At 37.2% G+C, this 21,509-nt stretch overlaps 1 protein-coding gene across 2 annotated transcripts in view; it reads left to right on the forward strand.

The window, feature by feature from the left end:
* Positions 1-21,509, forward strand: part of SCGN (secretagogin, EF-hand calcium binding protein) — a 70,146-nt gene that overhangs the window by 32,757 nt on the left and 15,880 nt on the right. For both annotated transcript variants that reach the window (XM_001375316.4, XM_056823527.1), the window contains 4 exons: positions 1,843-1,932; positions 3,700-3,756; positions 5,910-5,987; positions 21,423-21,478. In XM_001375316.4, coding sequence (XP_001375353.2) covers positions 1,843-1,932; positions 3,700-3,756; positions 5,910-5,987; positions 21,423-21,478 — 281 coding nt within the window. The remainder of the gene's footprint in view (positions 1-1,842; positions 1,933-3,699; positions 3,757-5,909; positions 5,988-21,422; positions 21,479-21,509) is intronic.

A 21,509-nucleotide genomic window follows, 5' to 3' on the forward strand; every position in this document is an offset into this window, starting at 1 on the left:
ATTATTAACTAGTGTCATCCAAGAAACATCCTAGTCAAATGCAGAAAGGTTTGAAGGCCAAACAATGATTTGTTTTCAGTCACATCCCCACTAAAAGACCAACTTCCAAGTTAAAAAGATTATCTACCATCAGGCTCTATATCCCAAGAGAGTAACCCAGCTGACAAAACTACAGATCCTTAGAGTGTATCAATAAATCATTTGGTATTTATCATTTTATTTGTTACTTTGTTTTTGTTACTTATTACATTTCCAGTTTTTAAAATGGAAACAAGAAAGTTAGGAGGACATATTTTGTAGGAAAAATGATGAGTTCCATCTTTGCCTTGTTAAATTCATTTCAATAGGCTAGCCAGGCAAAGATATATATGATAATAATATCTAACTATTATATTTTATTTTAAAGTTCATAAAGTGCTTTATATATATATGTACATATATATATATGTATTATCATCTCATTTGGTCATTGCAACCTTATAAAGTAAGTGCTTTTATTATTCTCATTTTACAGTTGAGGAACCTAAGGCTGAAAAGATTAGGTAGCTTGCCAACATCACATAGTAAGTGTGAGACAGGATTTGAATTCATTTTCTTGACCTCAATTCCAATATTCTACTTTCTTCACCATTTAGCTGTTTGATGTTCAGCAAGTCACTGGAAATACCCGGTGCCAAATTAGAGCTCCAGGCAATATTTTAGAGGTTATCTGCATTAAAATGATAATTGATGACATGAAAATAGAATCTCCAAAAGAGAATGGAGAGTAAGAAAAGGAGGGAACCCAAAATAAATTCTTGGAAGATACTACACAGCATTTCTCTTAGTAATGGGGATCTAGAAGAATGTTTTAGCCAGTTAGGAGCAAACCAAGAAGGAGCATCAGAGAAGACAAAAGGGGAAGATTGAGGAGATGTAGTCAAAGAAGGAAATTTCAGAGCTAGAGATCCTGAAGGTGGAAATTATGAGTGATGGTAAGTAACATTTGTATAAGAGGGAAAGACCAGAATTTCCCCACTAATACACATTCAGGTTTTGAATTTAGCAGTGGAAAAAGGGGGATCTGGAACTAACAACAGCAAACAGGGAGTTTGAAAAAAAAACTTTCTCCTGGTGCAGTGAAAGGGCCAGAGAGAAGGCACAGCCAGCCTAGAAGGTGATAAGAACTCACAAGATCATAGAGGTCAAGGTTTCAGTTAGTCTGCCGAAGTAGGCATGTAAGGACAAAGAATTCAAGAAGGAAGATAATAGAGCAAGGGTTCCAGAAGTTTTGGAGAAAGACAGCATTTGGGGAGGCATAGGAATGACCTGATATGGATTGGGTAGGGACAACAGAAAAAGGAAATTTTTGTCAAGAGAAACATCACAGGAATTTGGGCAAAAAGAAGTTGGGAGATGAACCAAAGGACATAACCAGGCACAGGCAGAGGGAGAACAAAATAGAAGTTTATAACTTAGATTCATCTCATAGTTCTAGATGGCTTCTAATGGCTTCATTATCTATTCAAACCTATTGGCTTTCTCCCCAGAGATATGACTGAACTGATTCTTGGCTTTCATGTGGACTTCACTTCCCAATTTCAGAGAGCTAAAAAAATATACAGAATTCTAGAAGAATTTCCATTAGAAATTCACAATCAAAGGGGTGGTCAATGTATATTAAGCTGCAACAAGGGCACTGAAATTACCTCTTACCTCAGTGTTGGTTTGTTTTTTTCTAATTGGTAAATTGAATGGGGAAAAAAAATAGATCGCAAATGAAATAGGTTACTGATTGACAGAGCAGCCTAAGCAATACTGACTGCTGTGACTAATGCCAAGAGATTTTGTTTGAATCCTTAGCTTGCCAAGATCATCTTGCCAGAAGATGAAAACTTTCTCCTGCTCTTTCGCCGAGAAACTCCCTTGGATAACAGTGTGGAGTTTATGCAAGTATGTAGTTTTATCTTTCCAGTCCAAGCCCTGCCAAAATATACTCACAAAAGACTTCCTATTGTATAGGCTGGCAGGAGTGGGGGGGGGGGGGGTGATGAAGGAGGCAAATAACCCATTATCAATATCTCTGTGATTGTTTTAATTTTTAGAGACAACAAGGTGTCATATAAAGAGTATTGAACTTAGCGCCTTAAATGCTTCATCTGATGGGGTGGCTGGGTTGCTCAGTGGATAGAGAGCCAGACCTGTAGATAGGAGGGTTCAATGTAGCCTTGGATCTTCCTAGCTGTCTTACTGTCCAGCCTCAGTGCCCAGCTGTCCAGCCCTTTTCCTCTGCCTTGGAACCAATATTTAGTATCAATTCTAAGACAGAAGGTAAGGATTTAAAATAAATAAATAAATAAATAAATAAATAAATAAATAAATAAATAAATAAATCCTTCTAATTTACTAGCCATGCAACTCTGAAAGTTATTTATTTAACCCCCTATACCTCACTTACATCATCTATAAAATGGAGAAGTCGATACCTACAGTAGGAGGCAGCTGGCTCAGTAGATTGAGAGCCAGACCTAGAGACAGAAGGTCCTGGGTTCATATCTGATCTTGGACACTTCCTAGATGGGATACCCTGGGTAAATCACTTAACCCCTATTGTCTAGTCCTTACCATTCTTCTGCCTTGAAAACAATACAGAGTATTGATTCTAAGACAGAAGAAGGTAAGAGGTTTTTTTTTTTTTTTCAATACCTATAGTACCTTCTTGATAGAATTAATGTACCACTCAAGTGGGATAGTGGATGTAAAGCACAAACACAAATTTTAAAGTTCTATATAAAGTATCCCAAAAGTCTGTGTGCAACTTTAAGCAAAGCTTAAGATTGCACTAAGATGTGTGTGTGTGTGTGTGTAGGGGGGGCATATCCTCTAATCTTCAATTATCATTATGGTTTTTATCATGGGCCATCTTGGAACTGATAACATTCGAAGAGAGAACAGAATCACATTTAAACAAATGTTCCTCTTTAAATCAGTCAGTCAGTCAATACTTACTAAGTGTCTACTATGTGGCAGGCACTTAATCATTCCTACATCCCATTTTCTAGAGATGGAAGTTAAAGGTCAATTCTCCCTGCTTTGCTGCCATGTGTTGAGGTGGAAAAAAGAGAATGTGTGTGTGTGTGTGTGTGTGTGTGTGTGTGTGTGTGTGTGTGTGTGTACATGCATGGTTGGGGAGAACCACATAAACCATCAAAGATGCAACAGATGATTCAAAAGGAGCCCTTTAAGCTGAGCGTTGTTTTGGGTTTTGTTTTATTTTTTTAGCTGAATAAATGGCTCCATGGGAACCAAGAAATTTTGTTTTGTTTTGTTTTTTAATTAGGTCTCTTCATGGGTTCACCACTACCCACAGAAAGCTAAAACATTGCCTTTGCCTTTGTTTTTATAGGCTGTAGTGGACAGAAAGGCAGACTTAGAGCCTGGAAGCCCTGAGTACAAATCTCCCCTCTGACACACACTGGCTAGGAGACTCTGAGCAACTGCCTCATGTTCTGGGCCATTCTGTAAAGCTATAAGTTTAGAGAAGGTGCTGGCTTGCATTGGTAGAGTGAGTTGCATGTACCAGTGAAATCACAGATCCAGTCTCTATCCCATCTATAACTAAATGCCAACCGCAGAGTCTGTGCCCAGAAGATTAGCAGGAGTATATGTCAGTGCAGTCATCTGGGGGCTCATTCATTGAATGGCACTCTTGTGTTTCAGATTTGGCGCAAATATGATGCTGATAGCAGTGGATTTATCTCATCTATGGAGCTGCAGGTAAGTTTCATTGAATGCTTTTTGAAGATCTGCTTGGATAATGTGTGGGTTTGTCTGTTGCTAGAAATTTGAATCCAAATATATTGGAGACAACTTCCAAGAGAGTAGAGCCAAGAAACTCAGGTTTCATTTTACCATCAGTTATCACCAGTTCTCCAAGCTGTCCACAGTTGAGTCTATTCAGAAATGCAGGTGAGAGGCAGTTAGGTAGTACAACAGATAGTGTCAGATCTAGAGTTGGGAGGACATGAATTCAAATGTGGCCTCAGACACTTCCAGCTATGTTGACCCTAGATAAGTCACTCAATCCTGATTGCTTTACCCTGAGCGTACTTTTGTCTTTAAATTGATACTAAGGTGAAAGATAAGAGTATAAAAAAAAGGCAAAAATTCAGGTAGTTGGGAAAACTAGGTGACTCTGGGTTGGATATACGGGCAGAGAGGTGGGAAGTCCTGTGGTCAAATCTAGCCTCAGATATTTCCTAGCTTTCAGTGTGGGTTACTTAACCTATGTTGCCTAGCCCTAACCATTCTTCTGCCTTGGAACCATTACATAGTATTAATTCTGAGTTGAAAAGGAAGGGTGTTTTTAAAATTCAGATGGTGTTGCTCAATGACCATGAAGTCAAAGAGTGGGAATATCATTTTAATTATTCATTCAGTCAATTATTCATTCAACAAGCACTCATAAATACCTGCCATGTGCCAAGTATGTTTGTGGTGGGTGTTTGTAATATAAAGATAAAATGAAATAGTCCCAATTTTCTGTTCCTCACTATATTTCTCTTAGACAAAGACTGCTATGGAAAAAAAATATTGGTTTAGAAGTGGAAAAATTTGGGTTCAGGTCCTGCCTATACTATTTCCTAACTGTGTGACTCTTGGGAAGTCATTTGGCCTCGCTGTGGTTCCCATTCCTCACTTGCCAAATGGAGAGGATACAAATTACACTCCCTGACTCCTAGGGTGATTGTGGAGAAAGCCCTTTTTAAACCTCCAAATGTTATATAAAATATGAGATTATAACTGTAATCATGAATGAATGACTAAGAAGTATTAGTCATTTACTATGTGCCAAGAACTGTGCTAAGTGCTGGCATACAAATACGAAAGCTCTCATGGACCTTAATTTTTTTTTCATTTTTTTGTTGTCATACAAAACCCACTTCCATATTAGTCATCATTGTAAGAGCAGAATCATACATAACCAAAACCCCCAAATAAAACTAAAGATACACTGATGTGAAAGACGTCTTCAGCAGTTCTTTTTCTGGAGGTGAATAGCATTCCCCATTGTAAGTCTTTCAGGATTGTCCCAGATCAGTGCATCATTGAGAGTAGCCAAGTTTTCACAGATAATCATCATCTAATGTGTACAATGTTCTCCCAGTTCTGCTTATTTCACTCTGCATCTGGATCTTAATTTTTAATAATGGAAAGAATATAAATAGTGGAGTGTTAGCCAGAGGGGGTGCTTTTTTCTGGAAAATTACGGGCATGATGAGTTGGGCCTCTGGGAGATTCTAGCCAAGAACAATGGCAGGACAGATTTGATCATAATCCCTGGCTCCAGAACTGAAGGAGGAGGAGAGGAAAGGGTGAGCAGACTTTGGCTAGGAAGTTGTCCAGGAAACATTGGAGGAACTGGCTGAAAAAGAAAGAGAGAAATGAAGTGTGATGGATGCTTTCCTAAAGTACAAAGTCTTCTCAGAGAAGTTATCAACAATCAGGAGAACAGGACCCCAGGGTAGAAGTTCCTCCAGAGCAATCTCTGGTATGGGCCACAAGAGGTACAGTGAGGCAGCTGTGGAAGAAGTGACCAGTCAGGTCTATATTGCCTACTAAAAATATTGAGATTTCCTTAAAAACAAAAACAAAAAACTGCCAGTCTTTTTTTTTTTAAACCCTTACCTTCTGTCTGAGAATCTAGTGGTCCCAAGTCAGAAGAGAGGTGAGGGCTAGGCAATAAGGGTTAAGTGACTTACCCAGGATCACACAGCTCGGAAATGTCTAAGTCCAGATCCACTGAACTGCCTCATATCACTCTTTAAAACAAAGAATTCATGGATACTTTATGCCTGTTATAAAGTAATGCATACCTCACATGGTTTATGACTTTTGTAAAGTAGTCTTTCCTTTCTTGATACCTATAGAATTTTCTTCGTGATCTCTTCCAACATCACAAGAAGACCATTCCTGAGGCCAAACTAGGTGAATATACTGATACAATGGTAAGTAAATTCTCAGAAATGCTTTACAATAACAGAAAAAGTGAAGAGCTCTCTTGACTTCTTTAGATGACCACTCAAATCCTATGTTTTCATAGGTGAAAGCCAATCATTTTTAAAGGAAGTCTGAAAAATCCTCATTCATATTAAATAAATAAAAATGTTAGCCTAAATCTCTTAGAAGTCGGATTCCCCCTTGATACTCTCCCATCCTGTGCCTATGACGTGATAATACAATAGTTCTCCAATGCCTCCTCTGATCTCTCCTTCTCAGTCTCCTTTACCTTTTTTTTTCTTGATATCACAGTATAGCTATTCCTCGGAGCTCTGTTTTTTGACCCTGTTCTCTTCTTCTTTACTATTCTTTTCCTTAGAAATCTCATTCACTCTCATGATTTCAATGATCATTTCTATGAAGGTAACTCTTAAGTATCTATCTCCATATCCATTCTCCCAAATTTTGAGCTTTGCATTTCCAACTGTCTGTTTGAAATCTCCCCTTTAGTTTAGTATCTCAAACTCACTCTGGTGCAGTACAAAAATTTAAGTTTGAAAACTAAATTTAAAAATGAAAAATTTGAAAAAGAAGTATGTTCAAATCTCAGCTCTTCTCTTTGCTATCTTTATGATTTGGGACAAGTCACTAAGCATCCTGGGGCCACACTTAACTCATTTATAAAATGAAGGTGTTAGAGTAGATAATCTCTGAGCTCCCTTCAGTACCAGACCAATCTTTGCTTTTAAACTTATTCTTTTCCCTGATTCTTATTTCTTCTCTTTATGTTAATGACCACCATCATCTTGGCCATCATAAAATGATCTTGATCATTCTCTTTTTGTTGACTACCATCCTTATTTAGTCACCATATTCTGTCCATTCAAGCTTTTCAATGTCTCTTTGCCACCACCTTAATGCAGATTTTTAGGATTTCTCTGTCTAATATATTGCTAACTAGATTGTAAATTTCTTGAATACAAGTATTGCATTAAAATTTGTCATTTAAAAAGAATCTTTATATCCCCAGATCCTAGAATAGTGATTTACTTATAGGAGGTGCCAGGAAATGTTTATTAGTTGCATTTATTTTTTGCATCTGATGCTATAGACAAAATGGAGTGCTTGTGGTTTTTCTAACACATCTACTGTTTTCCTGATTCTATACATTTACATTAAATCAGGATGCCCTATCTACTATCACTACGCATTCTTTTAATTTTTTTATCCAGTCTCTTTCTCCCATTCCCATACTGTAGGAGGCATCATCTGGCAAAATATATAGATTGTGTCTTTTGTGTTTCCTTTTCTCAGTTCATTCTTGGAAGGTGAACATTCACAAGTTATTCTTCAAATATTAAATCTGTAGTTGTATATGATGTTCTCTTGATTCTATTCATTTCACTCTTCTGTATCTCATGTAGTTCTTTCCAAGTTTTTTTAAAATGAGTCTTCCCATTGATTTTTATGGTACAGTAGTATTCCATCCCAACCATATACCACAATTTGTTTAGTCACTCCCCAATTGATGGAAATCTCCTCAATTTCAAGTTCTTTGCCACCACAAAGAGAGCTGCTATAAATATTTTGGAACATAGAGGTTTTTTTCTTTTTTCCTTGATCTTCTTGGGAAACAGTCCCAGCAACACTATTGCTGGTCTAAGTATGTATGCAGTTTTATAGCTGTCTGGGTATAATTCCAAACTGCTTTCTAAAATGGTTAAATCAGTTTATAGTTCCACCAACAGTGTATTAGTGTCGCCACTTTTCTACATCCCCTCCAGCATTTGTCATTTTGCCCTTTTGTCACTATCCATTCTTTAAGGCCTATCCCAAATACTAATTACTCCATGAAATCTTTCCTGATCATCCCCCTCTTCCCAATCAGCCAGAAATCACTGCAAATAATATATCTTTTTTTCAACACTTATATGCATTCATCATATTTTATATCACATCATGATTATAATGTATCTTTCTTCCCCTCTAGACAGTAAGTTCTTGACTTATTTCTGTCTGAATGAGTACTAACTCTGGAGTAACAGGACTAGAAGCTTCCTGTGGGATCTTGGATGAGTCAGTTCTCTTTTCCAGGTCTCGGTTTCCTGATTTGCAAAATGAGGGGTTGGATTAGCTGGCCTCTGAGGACCTTTCCGGCTATATAGGCTCCTCTGATTCTCTCAGGTCTAGTACAGTACCATGATGAATTTTCATTATGAATTGGTACGTAATGACCTAATTTTAAATGAAGGGTTTTTTTTTGTAAATACTTTCCTGGTTGGCCACAGTGGTGGTAGTGGCCAAACAGTGATGCAGTTATTAACTGGTCCTCTTTCCTTTGACCAGAAAATGATTTTGACACATTCCGAATTTGGTAGCTCGGGACAAAACTCTAGTTGCCCCATTCTAATAATGACTCTGTATCCCTAGCACCTAGTATAGTGCCATTTTGCATATTAGAATCTTCATAATTGAATTCAATTATAGAGCATAGCAAATTTTTCATCTCATTTTATAAATGACAGTAATTAAGGGATATAGAAGTTGAGTGACTTGTGGTTGCCTAAAAAGCTTAAAACTAAGATTTCCTGACTATCACATATATTTATTCTGACATTAGAAAAGTCACTTTTGTCTTGCAGCTTAGTTTCAGCATAAATAAATAAAAACACTGAGGTTGACCCTAAGTCACCCAAAGATATATGTACTACCTCTGGAATTCTGATTGTAGTGCTCTTACACTCTCCTAGCTCAGACCCTGGTCAAAAGGAATATTTTTAAGCTGAGGAGGAAATCATCTTAGTAATAATTTGTTAATAGCACAAAAGATGAAAACAAAATCCTAGGACAGATTCTCAATCATAGAAATCATTGATGTGTTGATCTTTTTTAATTGCTAGTAAAGCAATGAAGGAAATCCGGAGCAAAAATATGTTCAGCCATAAAAGACAGAATAGGAAATCCCTCAACACCAGGAAGCAGTTTCTTAGTTGCAGAGAAATCTCCAGGTCCCTTATTGATTCAAGTTACTCTGAAACCCTTTAATAGAAAAATAATTTGGAAAATGAATTAAAATTGAAACCGACTGAAAGGCATCACCCAAGGTGTGAAAAACTACTAGGGAGTTTTTGAAATGATGAATTGTTTATATTACTTTGTGGTGATATTGGCCCTGAATGGTATGATCTCTATTTCATTAATTGGTTAAATAAACTGAGCCAAATGAAACATTGGTTCTCAAGATGTCTGGATTGCAAAGAACATTTCCATTGAAAACAATTGACATTTAGGTTTTTGTTCATAGTAATGCCCACTTTCCTCAAAAAATAGTTCATCATCTTTAACAAGATGCTTTGTCAGAGTTGGCCCTAGGGTAAACTATGATGGAGATGAAGATTATCTCTGTGACCTTCTTCCTTCCTGTTGTATGCCGCTGAGCCTCATGTCTGTCTTTTTTTGCCAACCCCCACCCATCCCCTGCCTGAAGATATGTAGTGGATTCCCATTGTCTATCAAGGTATTCCACATAGATCTAACCTCCCCAGAGTTGTTCTCCTTGAACAAACATTTCCCTTCCTTAATCCTAGCATCAAAAATATCTATTCATTCAGTGCCCTGAGGTTTGCTAGCTCCAAAATGGGAGAAGTGATCATATTTTTTAAAACTCACACAAAATATTAATGATATAATTTGTCATGCATACTTCCAACACATTAACACTTTGGAAGAGGATCAAATGAGTGAAGCTCCAATGGAGGAATTTAAACATGTTAAGCAGGTGGAGGACATGTATATGTGTATAGGTTTGTTTGGGTTCTGTGAATCATATTATGCACATTGATGCCTATTTTGTTTATATCTAAAGCCAATGGTAGAAATTTAACCAAGAGAAAGAGGAAGAAGAGAGCACAAGTATCTCTTGGGCCTACCATCATGCAAATAATTTCTATAGTCAATAAACTGGGATGGAAACATTTTGGTTTTCCAGAATAGTTTTCCTTTCTATCATTGGATATAGTGATTAGTTATTTGGTATTAAATCCTTTAAAATAATCTTCACACTAGAGGTTTTTACTTTGGGAGTTAATGACAAAAAAAAAATAACCTAACATCCTCTGGATTATGTCAGCTTATTCTACACATGAGTAAAAGAGAATTGAGGAGACCATTTCTAACAAATTTGGAGAACAGAAAGAAATTTCTGGGACCTGCATGGAATATATGATGTTGGTTTGTGCTATGGTCAAGTGATTGTTTCTAAGCTAAAGCAAAATAGTCTCATTCCTTGAAAAATAGGTAAAATCAGTCAAGAAATTCCTCTCCATTCTCCAAGTTATTGGGAAGAATATTTTTTCTAGGGGAGGAGGGAGGCTTGAATGGGGAAATAAAGAAGAAAAATAAAGAAGAAAAAGAACTTGAAGAGAAAGAAGAAAATCTTGATCTGCATTAAGAATTTGGAAGATAAATTAATGTAACATGCATGAGAAGAGAAATAGTACCACTGAACACCTGGTAGAAAGTAAGAGATACAAAGTTCTTTCCATAGCAAAAAAAAAAAGACCTATTTGTTCCCTTTTTGGAAGGGACAACTGCATAAAACACAATGGTACCCCAAAAGGGGTGACCTCAAGGAGCACACATCCATTGGAGTATATGAAGAAAATTTTAGAAGTAAGGCAAACAACTCATAATTTCTCTTTTCCTTGCCTAAACCCCTTCATTGGGCTCAGTCATACATACTCCTCCCCAAGGGAGTAGGCAATCATTCCTCAGCTGAACCTCTATCCTCCTGGCCTCACCTCCACTTAGTACACACCCCTCATGACCCCTGACTCTAGTATGTGTTTGGGACAGGAAAATTCTACTTCCCTTGGAATGGGAATCTTTTTGCATCTTCACCTTGGTGGTAGGGAGGCATAGAGTATATAGATAAAACTCTTGGGACAGAGGATGGGCATATAAACACAAAAACAACCAGACAGCTTGGAAGCTAATAAAGTCCATGCAGTCTGAGGAAATCAGAGCTCACTTGGGTATCTTGCCATCATCTGCCTTTCTATTATCCCCTTCTCTTGACCAGAGGAAGCACCCTCTGAATCTGGAACCTAGCCTACTAAGCCATCCCTGCTCCTGCTTTCCACCACATGGAAATTCTCTAGGTGAATTTCAACAACAACAACAACAACAAAAACCTTTGCATTATTGTTAGATAGTATTTGAAATGTAATATCATGATTTATTAAATGAGACAGATGATATAATCTTTCCATTTGACCTATTGATATTTTAAGGTATCTTTTCCCACCATGACAAACATTAAAACCAGATATTTGAATAAATTGAACTCAGTCCAAGACATTGGACTTCTATGTCAAAAATAATTAAATTGTAGGGCAGCTGGGTGGCTCAGTGGATTGAGAGTGGTGGTCTAGAGATGGGAGGTCTTGGGGTTCAAATCTGGCCTCAGACACTTCATAGATGTGTGATGCTGGGCAAATCATTTAACCCCCATTGCCTAGCCCTTACTGTTCTTCTGCCTTGGAATCAATACATAGTATTGATTCCAAGACAGAAGGTAAAGGTTTTTAAAAATTAATTAATTTAAAAAATTTTAAATTAATTAAATCAATATTTTAAAAAGATATTATATCCAATCACATCAATTTTTAAATGAGATAAAAATTTTTTTGTGTGTCAGTAGACAAAATAAAATTAAGTTTTAATATGTGATTTACTTCATATTTAACATATCCTTTTGTATACATTATAAAATACTGACTATTTTAGAGCCAGAATGTGTACATGTAATTATATATTTTGGATATGTGCTCAAAAAAATTTTACCAAAAAGGATATATGATCCAAAAAGTCTACGTATAATTACTTTAAGGAAAGAAGCTATGTATTTATAGATGCCGTCAGGGGAAAGATTATTCAGGAAGATCAGAGATAATAATTAGTGATTCTTTGCTCCAGAAATCTGAGGCAATTTTTTGTTGGCCTGATGCTAATAAAAGAGAGGTCTACTATCTTGTCAGGGAGCGTATCCAGGATATGACAGAGAACTTCCCAATACTTGGCAAATCTGATAACTCCTACTCACTTCTGTCGATTGATTTGAGTACATATGTTACAGCTGGAAGGAATCCAAAAATTAATATTGAGGGAGACTTTATGGTTGTGCTTTCATTAGTGCTCTCAAGGCTTTGGGAATAGGAGAGGTAAATATAAAGAATGAGCTGATGCTTCTGATCAGTCAAGAAGGGTGATCTTTGTATTGCACAGAATAGAGAGAATGAGAACTCCAAGCTACCCTTGATAAATTTCAGTTACTAGATCCATTGAAACTATATCCAGGGTCCTGAAAGCCTTGACAATGCAATTGATTAACTACTTACAGTGATCTTGGAGGCTAAGAAATGTGTGCTAGAATTGAAGTAGGGCAAATGGTGACCAGATTTTCAATAAATGGAAGAGAATTGATTCTACAAATGAAATTAGTCTAACTACAATTCTTGGAATCATCATAGAGTATGTATAAAAATTCTTGAATTGTGATATCAAACTCAAGTAGAAATAGAAGCCACTAATCTATACATAAAGATCCCTATGGGTCACATATTGATTTGGTTTAAAAATGTAATATTATCTTTATTTTGTTGTAGTTTTTATTTATTTTGTTAAATATTTCCCAATTATATTTTAATATGGCTTTAAAATTTTTATGATCCATGGATCATTTGTTTAACACCTCTAGTATAGTATTAAAAGGATGGTTTATGAAAATTTAGAAAGGAAGCAGTGAACATTAGGAGCTATATTATCAAGAGCAAGACATTCCAGAATAAACTTAGTTTGTTTTTCACAAAGTTATTAGACTATGTATATAGTTTTCCTTGATTTTAACAAATATTTAGATAAATTCTCTAATACTGTTCTCATGGGGAAAATGGAGAGATGTGGGCTAGCTGGTATTAGAATTAGATGGATAAGTCTGTCCTTAGCCTTGAGTTGTCCAGATTTTTTATAAATGGCATGGCTAAAAGGCATAGATGGCATACTTATCAATTTTTCAGATGACACAAATTTAGCAGAAATAACATTGATTGACAAGTCAATAACCAAAAATTTTAGACTAAGTTTAATAAGATAAAGTGGAACAGCAATAAGTGTAAAAAATATATACACAGCTGTTAGTGATCAGTTAGAAAAGTAGAAACAAGTGCTACTAAGAAATAGGGTGTGTGTGTGTGTGTGTGTGTGTGTGTGTGTGTGTGTGTGTGTGTGTGTGTGTGTGTATGTGTTGGGAGAAGGGAAGGAGTGTGTATACCTGGTAAATCTCCTTTACCTTTATTGAATATGAAGCTTTTAAATTGACCTTTAGGAAATGAATAGGAATTCCACAAGTGAAGGGAGGTGAACAAACAGCATAAAGAACCATGGAAAGAAAGTTCAGCATAGGTTCTAGCAGCACACATTATAGCAATTCTTACTTTAAAGTCTGCATGCCTAATATTCTCCAATTTTTAAATTTGTTTGAAAAGGAATAATAGTGAAAAGACCAAGAATACTGTCTACCTGGTTTTCTAAAGCTCTAGCTAAAGATTGACCCCCAAAATCTAGTGTGAAAGACCCAAGTTAAGGGAAAGACTGAAAAACTGATTTTCCACCTCATTAAGTACACAAATAGTCTCAATAATTGACATCCTATTACATACTCAAAAGGATCTTAGTGGAAAAAAGTCAGTAAGAAAGAAGAAGACTCAGAAAAGTGCTTGTAGGAGGAGAGGAAAGTGCTTTCATATATACAGAAAAAACTACAGGTTGAGACAAGGCTTTACAATGGACAGACTAACACTACAAGTAACTAACACAATAAGAAACAAAAGTATGGTGTGCTGCTAAACCCCTACCACTTTGACTAATGATCTTTTTATATTTGAATTTTGGGGGAATTCAAGGTAGCAGACACTTTACAATAGAAGCATGGTGTCATGAAAAGCACACTGGATTTGATCAAAAAGACTTGAATTTGCTAAATTGATGTTTGGACTGAATATATTTTAGTTTGTCACCAGGGATTTAATTACTAAATCCCAAATTAATTACTAAAGTCAGAATGGAATTTATGGTAGTTTATTTTACAATAAGAGGGAAGATATTAAGGAAGAGAGAAAGAGAAGAAAAAGAGAGAGATAGCTACTCTGGCCTCCTCTGAGTCAGGCAGGAGCTCAGAGGCCCAACCAAGGGAAAGGAGTCTCAAGATGATGGACCTCTTGAGAGGCTGGTCCCTCCAGAAAGGCCAATGGAAAGGTAGCCAGCCTTTACACTCACCATGTGTCTGTTCAAAGGAACAAGGTCACCAGGAAAACAGGTCCAGGCAGCACTTCTGAATGAAGAATTATTCTCCACTCCAGTAGAACTGTCAGTGGAACTCCAACAGAAGTGGAAGTCTAAGTTGAACTTCCAGAAGAACTACTGTCAGGCCCTTGTCACTTTCTTTTAAAGACCTTTTTTCTTGCGTCACTTCCCTTAATCTTTATGTCTACCAATCACAGCTGACACTCTACTCTAGGACCGTCCAGAAGGCAGTCAGTTGATTCTGATTTGTCACTCACTCTTTCACACGTGGGTCACAGACCTCCCACTTAGTGTGTGAGATGGGCATTCATACCTTTTTTTTTTATTAAATCCAAAATGGGCAGATCTCCATACTCAACTTTAAGTACTGTGTTTATGCTTTTGGGGATTAAAATCTAAAAATAGACAGGGGATTACAATTTAACCTTCACAATCAAGTAAGAGTTAAGTACCTTCATTGTTATAATCAGGGGAGAGCCACATCCAACCTTCACAAATTCAAATCCAGGTCATTTACTAGCATCATCTTGGGCAAGTCACTGTGTCTCAGTTTCCTTATCTGTAAAGTGGAAATAAGAATACTTGTTTCAGGCAAGCTTTATCTTGTTTTTTAACCTTCCATTTTAGAATTAGCACTGTATATTGGAAGAAGAGAGGGTCACACAGCTAGCAAGTGTTTGAGGTCAAATTTGAACTCAGGACCTCCCATCTCTGTCATGACTTTCAATCCGCTGAGCCACCTCTCTGACCCCTTGAGGCAAATAAAATCATTCTAATTTCATAGGACTGTTGTAGAGATCAACTAAGATAAGATCTATAAGACTTTATCTAATAAATAAAGGTTATTTTTATACTAACTACTTAGAAAGGACTAGTAAGGGTCAAAGTTGAGATCTGAACAAAAATCTTCCTAACTCAAAACTCAGTCCTCTATCCTTTATGCTATTATACTTCAATCTATTATATTCTTTCTCTCACTGCCCCACCTTCTTCTTTTCTCTCCATCTCATTTCTTCCCTTTTTTCTTTTGCCTCCCCTTTTCCTGCTACTCTCTGACCCACTTTATTCTTCTTTTATCTCTATCTCCCTCCCTCTCTCCATCTCTTTATCCCCTCATTAATCTCTATTCCTTCATCTCTCTCCTTTTTTTCTCTCTCTAGCTCTGTATTTTTCCCCCTTCTGCCCATTAATCTTTCTTCTTCCTCCCCGCCCTCTCCCATCTATCTCCTCTTTCATCTGTTTCCTCCTCCATTTATTTCCTTCTCCATCTCCCTCACTTACTCTGTTCCTCCATTTGTTAATCTCTCTCCTCTATCGATCTCCTCCTCCTCTATCTCCCTCCCTCTCTCCATCTCTCTATCCTTCTCTTCCCTTCTATATTAAGTCTATGTAGGCTGAAGCTTCCACAAAACTTTGATTGATGTCTGTTGAAAAGAATGTTTGGTCAATTAAATGTCTCCATCTGGAGACTTTAGGAACCTGTCTATGAGGCTGAGTACATTTGGTGAGTTATCTTAAACATTCATTCAGATCTTCAAACATTTTTTGGACATGAATGAATAACAGTAACTGACCCTGTCCAGTGAGCTTATTTTTGAGAACAGTTTAGATGATGGAAACAGTATATGTCCTGAGGGATCAACTAGGCCTTTGATTATTCAGAACTGTGATGCAAGGAGAAGAATCCTACCATGGGAATAGCAGCAGAGGTACTGCAGGAAGTGGGACCTACCTCACTCTGCTGCTGTTCAGGCAATTTTTTTTTTAAATCAAATGTCTTACTTAAGAAGTTTTGCTTACTAAATTACTTCAAGCTGGCTTGGATGAGGATAGTAACATTTAAAAATGGACATAAATGCTGGATGAGCCTTGGTAATATACTCAATGAACAGTAAGAATGAAGATTCTGTTGATCTGGTCTTATTTAACTTCCTAATTAATGATCTGGGCAAGGAAGGAAACAGCATGTTAATGAAATCCATATTTGACATGTAACAAAAACATGACATCAATAGGAGGCAGGGAGAAAAAGAAAAATTAGTAATCTGGGTAGAGAAAAAATATTTTAATTTTGTTTTAATTTTTGAAAAGCAAGCTATATAGCCCTGGGAGAAATTAAGTTCATAAGTAAGTGAAACCCAAAGTATTTTTTTTTTAAGTTTCTTAAGTTGTAGCTGAAATAGACAAATAAATTTAAAGGAGCAGAGTTCAATTCCAGTCTGACATATACTGGCTGTGTGTCACCTTTCAGCACTATAAGAAATGTTTTAAGATCTAAAATTTGGAGAGAAGATATCAACTTTCATCAGCAAAGCAAGTTTCTTCTGAAAATGCTTTATATCAGTAAGCTCACAGGTCCAGGCTCTATTCCCAGGATACTGTCATTATCAATAATCTTTGGACCACTGCAAAGACCTAACTACTCTTTTTGCCTCTAGAAGATCTTCCTTCCAATCTCTTTCCATATGGATCAGCTATTAGTAGATGTCTTGACATTCTTGCTAGAAATGAAATTAAAAGAATTGAATGGCTTTCGCCTATTCAATAATCCCCAGTGATTCTCTATTCCCAAAGCTTCTTCCTCATTTACAGGGCCCAGAGACAAATATAAAGAACTATGAAGCTTTAGGGTCAAGTAAAAAATCTATATTTATCAATACAGTCAGTAAGCATGATCTATTTACCAGAGTCTCTTTCAAAGACACATTTATAGACTCCTCCTTCCTGGTCATTCAGATCCTAAACTATGGCATTAAGAATAGTTTTCAGGGGTTCTTAAACTCCATTCCAATATAATTGAATGTAATTTCATTTAAATCATCTCCCTCTTTTAATCCTTTGTATTTTATTTTATGTACTTTGATACTGAGAAGAGATTTCATCAGACTACCAAAAAAGCCTCTGACACCAAAAAAAAGCTAACCCCTGGGTTAGACTTAACTTTCTGTCTTAAGAATAGCCAGTTTTGTTTGGAAGGGGGGGGGGGGAACAGCCTTAAATTCAATCAAACAACTACCTAATAGCCATCTACTAATAGCTGATTGGGGTGGGGGGGGAGGTGGGACTGGAGTATTCTAGTGTTTATGCTAGTATTTTTTTGCAGGGACAGACTGACTATTCAGAGCAGAGGAGGACTAACTAACAAAAAGAAAATGAAAGAATCAGGTTGCAAAATATTCTCAACAGGTTAGAACAATGGGCCAAATAAAATGGAATGAGATTGAATAGGAATACATGGAACTCTTATTTTTCTGTTAAAAAAAAAATCAACTTAAATATAAGGTGGGTTACATATAACAAGCTGGTGAGTATTCAGAGGAAAAGAACTAAGATGATGAAGAGCCTCAAATTCGTGGAGAAAGTGGTCTGTTGGAGGAATTGGAAGCCCTATGAGCTAGAGAAGAGAATGCTGTCTTAAAGCGTTAAAGGACTGTCAAGTGGACAGGAATTGGAATTGGTCTTTCTGTTCCCAGAGGGAAGAACTAGGTACAATGGGTAGAAAATGAAAAGAAACAAATTTTGGCTTGATGAGAAGAAAAACTCTCTAACAATGAGGTGTCTGAATGAATGAAGACTCTTGAGAGGGCATTGGAGGTCCTTAAAAAATGGCTAGATAACCACCTTTTTGGTGTGTTATAGAAGGAATGTGCTTTCAGGTATGGGTTGGACAGAGATGGATGCTAGTGTCTTTCCCAGTTCTGACATTCAGTGATTCTATTTCTGTGATTCACCTATTCAACTTTGGACAAGTTAATCACCAGAAGGCTAGCACCTAAGCAATTAATTTTTTTGGCTACAACTCATGAAACCATCTATCAATGCTATTTTTGTTGTTTTTCAGTTATTTCAGTTGTATCTAACTCTTTGTGACACCATTTGGGATTTTCTTGGCAAAGACACTGGAGTGGTTTGCCATTTTCTTCTCTGGCTTATTTTATAGATGAGGAAATTGAGGCAGACAGTTAAGTGATTTACCCAGATTCACACAGCTAGTAAGTATATGAATCTAGATTTGAACTCAAGTCTTCCCAACTCCAGACTTGGGACTCTATACAGTGCTCTATATAGCTGCCAACCATGCTACAAAGAGGGGCTATAAAAATGAAGATTTCACCTAAAGATCAGAAAATTGGAAAAGATAACAAACAGTAGTCTTGTTGGAAGGCCTTTAGGAAAACACTAGTTAACTCTTGGCAGAGATGTGAACTTTTCCAATCATTCTAGAAAATAATTTTTAATTATAAAGAAAATTCACTTAATTATTCCTTTCTCTATTTAAAAAAAAACCCTTACCTTCCATCTTAGAATCAATACAATTCCAAGGCAAACAAAAGGTAAGGGCTGGCAATGGGGGTTAAATGACTTGTCCAGGGTCACAAAATTGGAAGTGTCTGAGGCCAGATTTGAACCTCGGACCTCCCATCTCTAGGCCTGACTCTCAATCCACTGAGCCACCTAGTTGTCCCCAAATAACTATATTTTTGCTAGTTTTTTTTTAAACCCTTACCTTCTGAATTAGTATCAATTCTAATGGTAAGTGAGAGGCAATCAGGGATGATTGCCCTTGGCCCAGGGTCACACATGTAGAAAGTATCTGAAGCCAGATTTGAACCCAGGTTCTCTCATCTCTAAACCTGGCTCTCAATCTACAGAGCCATCTCATTGCCCCCATTCCTTACTCTTTTAACCTGAAGCAGTGGTACATGAGCTAAGCCCTGAAGGAAGATAAAAATTCTGAGAGGCATGAAAAGGTCATAAATTCCAGGCATGGAGAGTTGAAGTGTGATTTATACAACGAGGTGGGAAATGGAGGTACTCTATTTGAACACCATGAATTCTAGTATCTGGTCTGATCTGAAATTTGCATCTCTCGAGACACCTTGTACAGTGCTCTGGATGAGGTGTGCATTTAATAAATGTTTGTTGAATGGAATACAGTAGGCTCATATATTTTAACTAAAATATGCTTGTGGAGTGAGTGAGTGGTTGATTGATGACACTTCTACCACTGTCTGGGTTTGAGTTGAGAGTGAAATGAATGGAAAAGCCATTAAGCCACAATTTTTGAGAACCTAAATTTATCCCACCAATGTTTCACAGCCCAACAACTGCCCATTATGGTGCTTTTATCATCATTGAAGCAGTTAACCTCTTGACAAGCCTGGCTGCAGCTGTGGGAGCTCTGGAGTTCCTGGTTTGCTCTGTCAGCAGAACTTGTCTGAAGGATCCCACTTGCTGACAAGGAAGGGAAGGTGCTTAAGTAGTATTTCTCCTTCTTCAGCAAGTCTTCAAATTATCATGGAAAATTGAATCTGGAAGGAACTGTCAAAGCTTGGCTAGTTATAGAATATTTGAGCTCATGGGACCTTACAGCTACTAACGATGGACAGATAAATGGACAAATGACTAATGCCACATCACACAGCTTCTTAATGGCTGAGCTCAAGCTAGAAATGTTGTTTCTCAACCTCGGGTCTAATGACCTTTCCCAGGATTCTTGTGTTCTAGGTTATAGCCACAGTAAAACCATCTACAGTTAGAGAGAGATTGGCTTTGCCACACAATTCTAGATAGAAGCATGCATGCCCAAATACACAAATGAGAAACATACATAAATTGGGTGGGGAATTGTAGATTCCCTTCTGCTTTTGAAGGACTTGTTATCGTAGTTCAGTCATTCAATCATGGCTTACTCTTTTTTTAAACCCTTCCATCTTGGAATCCTTACCTTCCTTCTTACCTTTACCCTTACCTTCCATCTTAGAATCAACACTGTGTATTGGTTCCAACACAGAAGAGTGGTAAGGGCTAGGCAATGGGAGTCAAGTGACTTGCCCAGGGTCACACAGATAGGAAATGTCTAAGGCCAGATTTGAACTCAGAACCTCCCATCTTAGGGCCTGGCTATGAATCTACTGAGCCACCTAGCTGTCCCCTGTGTGTGTGTATAGGTTTTTAAACCTTTTATATCTTGTTCTTTATGACCCCATGGACCATAGCTATCCATGAGTTTTTCTTGGCAAGGATACTGGAGTTTTCCATTTCTTTCTACAGTGCATCCAGTGGTACCTTTTACTAGGCTAACAGGATTAAATGATTTGCCCAGGATCACATAGATAGGAGTGAGATGAATTTGAACACAGGTCTTTCTGATTCCACTCAGCATTCTATTCACTGAGCTATCTAGCTCTGTGGAAAGGATGTCATCATTCATTCAAAGATAAAGAGCACTGTCTTATTTCTGGTTTTTTTGGTTCCTTCTGTTCACTACAACCTCCTTCTGGGTACTTATAGAACATTTGTTGAATTCCTCTAATGCAGTTATGCAATATTATATATTATAACTCTCTGTTAATGTGACACATTTCCTTACTAGATTATAAGGCATATGAGCATCAGGACTGCCGTAGTTAAAATTCACTCACTTAATATGTGTTTGCTGAATTGAATTGAATGATAAGCCTGACTGTTCTCCCAGGACTTAACAAATATTCCTTTTATGGCTATAGTTATCTACTACCTAGCTATAATTATCCAGATAATTTCTCTCAATTTCTCTGTGATTTCAGTTCCTGACTCATTGTCTCCCTTGTACCATTCCCTGACATCACCCACCAGAACTTCGATATTTGTGATGGCAACTACTCTAGCAAAATACCCATCTCAAGTCCTCAAATTCCTCAACTTACTTTAAACTCTTCAAAATTCCTCGGCTTCAAATTCCTCAGTGGCCTTTACAGAAAATTCCACCATCTCCAAGACTTCCAAATTCTCCTTTCATCCAAATGTCCTATCCTTCCCTCCTCACCCCATACCCCTAGTCTGCCACCCCAATTCTGGTGTCCCTGTTGTTTGGAGAGAATGTTCTCTTTCATGTAGTAAAATTATTCTATATCTGAAGAGGGGGTGGGCAAAGGGAAAGACATGGAAAGGTCAACAATGTAAAGTTTTGAGCTGGAACTTTCTTGAGAATATTTTAGAATTCATCTCCTACTTCTTTCTATAGATTCTGTCCCCATAGGTTCACTTAGCCAGGTTTATCACCATCAGCCTTTTTCACCAGTATTTTCCCTTCTTTTCAGATGAAGATCTTTGACAAAAACAAAGATGGCCGGTTGGATCTGAATGACTTAGCAAGGTCTGCAACATTAAGAAAATACAGTGGGTTC

The sequence above is a fragment of the Monodelphis domestica genome, chromosome 3, assembly GCF_027887165.1.
Source record: "Monodelphis domestica isolate mMonDom1 chromosome 3, mMonDom1.pri, whole genome shotgun sequence".
NCBI classification, from domain to species: domain Eukaryota; kingdom Metazoa; phylum Chordata; class Mammalia; order Didelphimorphia; family Didelphidae; genus Monodelphis; species Monodelphis domestica.